General features: G+C 37.3%; 1 protein-coding gene across 1 annotated transcript; it reads right to left on the bottom strand.

The window, feature by feature from the left end:
* Window positions 1-544: 544 nt before the first annotated feature.
* On the bottom strand, window positions 545-7,755 carry LOC140169818 (cytochrome P450 2J4-like). The gene is made up of 3 exons (XM_072193121.1): window positions 7,355-7,755; window positions 4,516-5,475; window positions 545-2,506 (listed from the first exon to the last, which is right to left on the bottom strand). Exons 1-3 carry the CDS (start codon window positions 7,698-7,700, stop codon window positions 2,328-2,330), a joined length of 1,485 nt encoding a protein of 494 aa, XP_072049222.1. The 5' UTR covers window positions 7,701-7,755; the 3' UTR covers window positions 545-2,327.
* Between the last annotated feature and the right edge of the window lie 1,685 nt (window positions 7,756-9,440).

Below are 9,440 nucleotides of genomic sequence, written 5' to 3'. Positions count from 1 at the left end.
ATAGATTCGACCAAGTAATAATGACACACACACACACAATTCTAAAGCATAGAATGGGATTTGAAAAGTAAAGTGGCAGTTGAAACTCGAGTGATAACACTTTTACAGTGCATGATGTGGCTTCCTTAAATCATCCTCTGGGCCTGTCCCGATCCTTACTCCATCTTTACAGACATGAGATACATATAGCATATAGTTCTAATAGTAAAAAGATGGAGTGAAGCGTCGGCTACTGACACATACCCCATCTTTTGCATGGAATTGGGATGGGGTCATCCCATGCAATGATAGGATGTATTTCCCTCACACGCCTTATGTTTATGCTTTTCTTCTTTGTGCGATTTTAGGGAATTTGAAAGTAAATAAATGAAAATATAATATAATATAATATAATATAATATAATATAATATAATATAATATAATAATTATAATATAATATAATATAATATAATATAATATAATATAAAATAATATAATATAATATAATATAATATGATATAATATTATGATATAATAATTATAACGTCTTTCTTTGTTCGAAACTAATAAATGAACGAAAACATGCTCTCAACCATCAAATGCAGCCCAACCTCATAGATAAAATGCAAATTCGGCTTTGCTATTATTTGTTTGAAAAGATTCGAACCTATCCAAATGCAATGTGGTTACCTCAAATGACATTTGTTGAGCCCCACGCTCAAGTGACGTTAGATATAGTCCGGCTGCAAACACCATATTTTTGGGGTTAGATGGTTTTGGCAGTTAAAGTTTGTTTTATTGCTGATTATTGATCTTTGAGTGGTGTAGAATAAGATTATACGGGGTGTAAAATCGTCACCCTTGGGCAATCCGAGATATTCAAGATGGTCGCCACGTAACTCTGAAATAGCATTCAAAATTTCAATTTTTGAGTGACAAAGGGTATCATACCCAATAGTGTTTTGGGCAGTTAAAGTTGTGTTTTTTCGCTGATTAATGATCTTTGAGTGGTGTAGAATAAGATTCTAATTGGTGTAAAATTGTCACCCTTGGGTAATCCGAGATATTCAAGATGGCCGCCACATAACTCGGAAATAGCATTCAAATGGAGTTTTAGTGACAAAAGGTATCATACTAAATAACTATAGTGTTTTAGACAGTTAAAGTTTGGGTTTTTGCTGATAAATGATCTTTGAGTGGTGTAGAATAACATTCTAGGGGGTGTAAAATTGTCACCCTTGGGCAATCCGAGATATTCAAGATGGCCGCCACGTAACTCGGAAATAGCATTCAAAGGGCGTTTTAGTGACAAAAGGTATCATAATAAATAACTATAGCGTTTTAGACAGTTAAAGTTTGATTTTTTGCTGATAAATGATCTTTGAGTGTTGTAGAATAAGATTCTAGGGGGTGTAAAATCGTCACCCTTGGGCAATCCGAGATATTCAAGATATCCAAATACAATGTGGTTACCTCAAATGACATTTGTTGAGCACCACGTTCAAGTGACGTTAGATATATTTTAATTTATCGTTTTATCTCGATTGTATGGAAATGTTTTTTAAAAATATATTTTTTTACATTTCCCCCATTATTCCAGTACACTAATAAATGAACTTCAAATATACTACATACAAGTAAGAAAATATTTGTAATTAATTTAAGTGTTCATATAGACGAATCTCATTTCATGCAATCCTACACTTCACTGGCAGCCATAACTGGGTCCTGTCGGCTTCAATGCACCCAAAATGTGAAATGATTCGGCTTTGGCGGGAATTTTAAACTACATTCCATCAGCCGTTTTACAACTGCGGCGAAAACACACGTAGACAAAAGAATGATGAAAGTTTACAACACAATAGCTTCTACATGGTCTATTGCCTTTTACGTGCGGTACAAAGAAAATAAAGTCATACCATATCAAACGCTACTTCAAATGGATGTCTAGTACTTGCGAACAAAAGGACTATGTATGAATAGATGCGACGGGATTACCTGCGAATTTATCTCTATTATATATATATAATTCTATTAACCCTCCTCGTCCTTGCATCTTCTCTAGGCGTTAGGCGGCTTTTATTCGCACAACTGGGCGGTCAAAACACCAGTTTGGTGCAGCGGGGACCCAGCAATGGCCGAGCAAATCCTGACCATGACTCGACTCGTGAGATTGTTTATACGGACAGACTCAATATAATCCAACATTGACTAACATTTCAGAATGTTATCACGCCGCTTTTCGTCTTATCTCTTGCAATATATCACACCTTCGCTTCTTATAAAAGAAATCAGAAATCTGTTTTTTTTTATGATTGTAAAAAATTATGATTTAGCAACATCACTTTTACCGTTTTGTTACGATTAGTTTAAACGGAAGAGGTGCGTTGGTTGCGGCTATAGTACTCTCAAATGTAATCGGAGGAGACTCGTCTGACTTCCAGAAGGAGAACTGATGTAAGAGATGCGTAAAGAACACAAATAACTCCATCTTGGCCAGGTTTTCTCCCAGACAAGCGCGTCTACCTGTTTCAAAATATGAACAAACGATAATAAGTCAGTATTTGAAGACATGAGCGCAAGAAAACTGTAAGTCCACTTTTAACGAAATAGAGTTACTGGTGGTTTTGAAGTTATTGGATGAAGACAAAAATTTTGACAATTTTTTTGACATTTGGCCCATCCCCATAGGGGTCACGTGAGGTTTCAAGAGGGGTCAAAAATGAAAAATTGTCCAATGTCGTCAAGAGGCATGTCAAATTACTCGTCTCATCAACACGATTATGAAAGTATATAATTTATCATACATTTTGAGCTCGGTGAATGAATTAGAGGGTCACTTCCGGTTAAAGATCAACTGAGGTCAAATGTTAAAACAACCTTAAAATTAAAAAAAAAAGTGTCAAATTGCACGTCTTTGCACATAGATTACCAATATGGTTAAATATTTCCAACATCTGCATTCAATTTTTAGTTATAAGCTTTTATTTCAATCCGAGCGCAAGAAGACCGTAAGTTCAAAATTGATAAATCGATCAATATCGATCAATATTACAGATATTTATTTGGTTGATATACAAAATGATTCTTCTTGCTTATACTCATGTACCTGAGAAGTGTCAATATTATGGCTTTTTTGGTTTTTAAATTATCTTATTTTTAAAAGTTTAAACGATCATATCTCAAAATGCCAAATATGGACTTACGGTTTTCTTGTGCTCATGTCTTCATTTACAAAACAAAACTAATCACTTGGTTAATAGCTCACCCCACCATGTGTATACATTGTACAATGTATTTAATTATAGCCAAATTTAATAGTAAATTTGAACACACACTCTCCCACACACCGACACCGCCTGGCTAATAATTATTTGGTGTAGCAGAGACACTAAAATGAATACACGGGATCGATACACGTGAATTGCTATGCACGATTTTGATATCAGACGAAAATCTTCGGATACCGGGTTAGAAAATGATGAATATCTCCCGTAAATGAATTTTTCTCAAGAAACCAGATGTGGTCTCATACACTTGAAAATACGTGTTGAACAGATATGATGGTCGCTAGAATGCGCTTTGAAAATTGGCCGTGCGCTTTGAACTCAAAATCGGACCAAAACTCTAATTTTATATTGCGTTGGTCCTGTATAGACTACATCGTGTAGTACAGCTGCACTCACTACTAGGCAGTATAAAAGTCGATGACCATTGACTTCAATGGGGTATACAAGCTTATTCACGCACAACCAAGATCAATTACATGGCTATTGTGAGTAACCTTAGTCATGTCCCTCGACTAGTTATTCGTCTCAAAGAGCTTCAAAGGTCTGAACCAAATGGCCAATCGTGGCTGTGGATTCAACCTACCATGGCGATTTCTCCCATGAAGATATAGGGTCGATGACACTGTGTCCCATCCCCACACAAATAACACCCACACCCCCGTATACCCCACACCCCACACACCCCACACACCTCACACACATATCCAATTAATGTTATATATACATGTTAATGTTATATAATGCGCCAAAAGTATTCTTACACTTGAAAAAATTCCTCATTTTAAAACTAAACCATATTTGAGAATTTTTTTAATAGATGCACATTATGACACCACATTGAATCCAATGTGACCTCATAAAGTAAAGTTACAAGCATTTTATTACACGAGGGTCCAGTTTTAAAAGTGGCAAACTTGCCTTTTCAAAAATCCACGGACTAGACTTCTGGTTTCAGAGTGGTGGGTGGCTCATTTATGCGCGCTTTTTTTAAATTCAAATTTAAAACAAAAGGAACAAAAGAAACCTGAAACAAAAGAACTGAAAAATGAAATAAAAGTTGTGAAAAGTACAGAGCAGAAAAAAACTGAAACAAAAACTTACTGCTATAAAGCTTGACTGAGAAAATTGTGCCGCCTCTTTGTTGCGCTTGTTTGAATCCTTTCGGGTATAGGGTTTAGTTTGAAATTTATAATTTTTTCCCAAGTGTAAGGATAATTTTCTGGCGTAGTATTCAACACCATTTACCTGTACTAAACGGTACATATTCGGTTTGATGACACAAATCTCCATTGCTATCCAGAAATCGCTCAGGTTTGAACTTTTCTGGTTCATCCCATTTATCCTTATTATGATGAATAGCCCAAAGATTGGGCATAATCATTGTTCCTTTTGGAATAAAATATCCACGTAAAGTCGTATCCGTCGCTGCAATATGAGGTACACCAAGAGGTACAATACTGGCGATTCGTTGGACTTCCATGATAGTAGCTTCTGTAAAGGGCAATTTATCGTTCACTTTTGGAAAAGATTTCCTCCCAACGACTGAGTCAATTTCATCTTGTACACGACTTTGGATGTCTGGGTATGCTATCATGTACAGGAAACACCAACGGAGTGTGGTGACAGTAGTTTCAGAGCCAGCGACGAATAATTGCACGACAGAATGAATTAAGTTTTCTTCTGACAAAGAAATGATACTGCCTTCGTTTTCACTGGTGTTATTCATATTGATTTCATTCAGAAATACGTCTATATAATCTTTAAAATTCTCACAATCAAAATTATTTCTATGTTCATTCACGATTTCGTTTACAAAATGAACTAAACGTGCCGTCGTTTGTATGGTGGTCCTTTTGAAGGTAGGAAAGAAGTGAGCTACTAATGGTACAAAATGCAATAAACCACCTGATGCAGATGCCTCAATACTCGCATCAAGGTTGCGTAAAAGTTCTTGAAATCGTTCGTCACAATACTCAAATCTTTGCCCAAACACAACTGAACAGATAATGTTAGATACAGCTATGGTTAGAATCCTATGCGGATCCACTGGATTCGTTTGATATTTGGTGAGTTCTTTGATGACTTGTTCGGTTTCAGTTGAGATTTGGTCTTGGAATCTGGATTTGCCGATGCCAAAATCACGGAAAGTGCTGAGTGTGAAGCGACGTTGACGATTCCAAGAGTGTCCACAAGCGAGTAAAACACCTGGATTCGCAACAAATACACACAAAAAACAAACAAATGAACTAAAATAAGTTGTATATGTGAATGTTCATATCTTGTTGCATATCAACGAACAGCTAATTTATTAAAGTTACAATGACCCCCTTATTTGACACAATCACATTTTCACGACTGAGTACACGTCTTGTGAATGTAGTGGGGTCTCAAACAGAAGGTGTCAAATTGACAATTATCCTGTGCTCAATCAACACTAGTCAGCCTCAACAGTCTGGCACCTCCTCCTCATACTGCTCACCAGTCTGGTCACACATTGCTGTGGCATGGCATTCCATTCTTCAACCAGGATTCGTCGCAGATCATCCAATGTGGTTATATTGGCTACTCTGGCACGCACAGCACGACAAAGCTGGTCCCACAAGTGTTCAATCAGACGTGGAGGTATTTTGAATCAACATTTTGATTTACACCTACTTTAAAATTAATCTTCCTGGCCAACAAAACAAAACCAAAACTAAAACAACAACAACAACATAATTAGAGAATAAACGATATGAATTTTTGTTTTTACTATCCTCTACCGTGACTTAGAGAATAAACGATAGGAATTTTTATTTTGCCTATCCTCTACCGTGTGATAGACGACAGGCAGGTTCAATATTTTGAGTAGTGGATGCCGGCGCAGCCGGTATCCACTACGATAAAAATATTGGACCTGCCTGTCGTCTATCATAGGTAGAGGATAGGCAAAATAAAAATTCCTATCGTTTATTCTCATTCTTAGTCAGTTAAATATTATTTTAATAACTGTAAACAAATTTTTAAAGCAAAAACTAAGTTACCGTCATAAAAACTTTCCTCATTATAAAATGAACGAAACTTGTTTACAACTTCACGTATTCTGTTGCGCGTATTGCTAGCGAGTTCGCGTATTCCGCACTAGTCTACGCATCCAGCGCGATACATACTCGCACCTCTACTCGCGTGTTACGCATTATCAATACGCATGATGACGTGGGGTCGTCTACGGCCTGATAGACGGCAACCGAAATCATGCGATTGTCCAATCAGAAATGTGTCTACGAACTAGACCACTCCCACTGACTAAGAATGTGTGATAGACGACAGGCAGATCCAATATTTTGAGTATCCACTACGATAAAAATATTGGCCTGCTTGTTATTATTTTAATAACGGTAAATTATTTTTTAAAGCAAAAACAAAGTTACCGTCCCCTTATTATAAAATGAACGAAACTTGTTTACAACTTCCCGTATTCTGCTGCGAGCATTGCTAGCGCGTTCGCGTATCCCGCACTAGTCTACGCATACACGCACCTCTACAAACGTGTTACGCGTTATCAACGCTCATGTGTACCCCGGGGTGGTGAATGGTAGGGGGAGGGGATGGAAAGATTTTTTGGCCGGCCAAAAAGGGGGGGGGGAAGCATTTTTGGCAAGTCGGAAGGGGGGGTCAAGCGATTTTTGGCAGGTCGAAAAGGGGGGGGGCAAGCGATTTTTGGCACAGATATTTTGGGCACCGTTTCTATATTACGCCTTAAAAAGGTGTAGGAAAACGTTAGGAATACGTTCAAATATGTAAAAATTTCCAACTCGCTGCGCTCGCATTAGATGATCAGATAATTTAAGGCTTTGAATTCAGGTTCCCAAAAATCTTGCTGTGTAAGGGGGGGCAAAGATTTTTGGCACATCAGAAGGGGGGGGGGCAAAGATTTTTGGCACGTCAAAATGGGAGGGGGCAAAGAATTTTTGGCACGGCCAGAGGGGGGGGGGCAAGCGATTTTTGGCAGACCATTTTGAGAATTCACCACCCCGGGGGTACACATAATTATTGCACCACCCCTAAGTTTAATAGGCAGGCTATAAGGGTATTTTAAATTTACCTGCTTCAGATTCTGGTATCATATGTACCTTTGGTCTATCGTTAAGATGAGGGTTACGAAACGCTTCTCTTACAGATTCGTAGTCGTTAACCACCACGATCAGTTTTGTAGCCACATGCATACTAAATACATTGCCATAGTCCTTTGCGATGTAGTCAAATAATCGAAATGGCTCCTTACAGCCCGTACGATACACATAGTACGCTAGGTTTGGTAGGCAACCTAAAATGGGTAAGCCCCGTGGTCCTGGTGGGACGTTGGTAGGTTTTCTAAAGAAGTAAAATATCACAAGAAACACTAGCACTGCAATGAGAGCTGTGCTTGCATCGATTGCGAAAAAAGACATGGTAATTCAGTGTAGCTGGAATTTACTGAAAACGAACACAAGAAATGACAAAACGTTTTGCTTCTTACTAGTACTGCATGGTTTATGCACAACTTAAACAAATAAATGATAGTGAAGGGCATGTCAAAGGTTATCGATATTGACAAAACGATATTGTTACATCTTGGACTCGTCGATTTAGTTATGGGGAGGGGGCACAAAATGTAATATGTATCACGGCATGTGCTATGTTAATAAAAATTAGTAATATGGTAATATTAAGTCATGAGTAACATAGTTCATGCACGAGTGGTATATAAAGCAACATATACTGTGCAGAATTGCAGATTCATACGTATAGCAGTTATGTTTAAAATGGAACTGCAACTCTACGCGATTATTTTAGAGGTAAGGGTGTGCGTTACCCACGAGACCGTAGAAGCCCCGTAGAAGCAAAGAAAAGAGTGGATATCCCGTAAAAAGCCACCACCTTGTAATTAAGGAATATGCTCGTCCCTTTATTACCGAGCAACCAAGGTATTTTTTCTTTACTTTTACGGGCTAATACTACTTTTTTTTTTTTTTTTTTTTGCTTTCTATGGGCCCATTCTAAAAATCTAGCCTACTTCATTGTTTTTATGGGTACATACAGCCTGTCTCAAAAACAAAAAAATTGTGCAAGTAAAAAGCGCCCTCTTTGGCAATTACAAAATACCGTTGTGACATGATGCTTACATCAACGTCAAGGGCACAGTCTGAGCTCTCAAATACCTTTTGTTTTGTTCAATTTGCTTGTTTTAATCTCGAGATATGTTAAGTTAACAACGAAAGGGTAAAATCACAATTGTGCCACTTTTACTAGGGAAGAGGGCTGTACATGTAAATTAGTGATAGCTGTTGTTGATGCATCTAATGCACCCCGGTCGGGGCTTGTGCATTATACGCATCAAGAACAGCGCGCGTATCATTTTGTCTAATTTCTCTCCCAACAAGTGATACGCGTTCATTAACTTAAGTGTTTAATGTTTCTTTGTCTTTTTACATGTCTTGAGTGAAGAAGAAAACAGTATAATTCACATACACATGTATTTAATTCTACAGCAGGAAGTGAAATATCTATGTATCTTTTAATCTGTTTTAAGTTGAAAAGGAGAATGATATACCCGAGGCTGTATCATAATAAAGCAGCAGTAAAACAATTTTGCATTGTTGTCAATTGATGCATTCGTTTGATTTCACGAATAAACTCTTGATAAACCTGATGGTATCATTGATGTTACATGCACAGCCGTATTTCATAGTAAAAGTGGCACAATTGTGATTTTATTCTTTCGTTGTTAACTAAACATATCTCGAGATTCAAATTGAACAGAACAAGCGGCATTTGAGAGCTAAGACTACGTCCGTGACGTTGATGTAAGCATCACGTCACAACATTTTTTTTTTTTGCAAAAGAGGGTGCTTTTTACTTGCACAATTTGTTTTGAGACAGGCTGTATATTTTCGTTGCTCTTTTACGGCCGTAAAAAAAAGCAAGAGAATAGCGGGCCCGTAAAAAAGCAAAGAAAAGAGACATGTATAAAGTATACAAGATAGTCTTGTCCTGCACGTTTCGTACTATATATATATATATATATATATATATATATATTCTTAATTTGAATTATGTTACTTGCTAAGTCAGCTTTCGCCACTATCATGACAATGATCAACGATGTATAAGAGAAACTAAGGGGAGTGGGTAATCATGAGACTGACATA

The sequence above is a fragment of the Amphiura filiformis genome, chromosome 14 (genome assembly GCF_039555335.1).
Source record: "Amphiura filiformis chromosome 14, Afil_fr2py, whole genome shotgun sequence".
In the NCBI taxonomy this organism is placed as follows: Eukaryota; Metazoa; Echinodermata; class Ophiuroidea; order Amphilepidida; family Amphiuridae; genus Amphiura; species Amphiura filiformis.
This window is presented reverse-complemented; position numbering and strand designations above follow the sequence as displayed.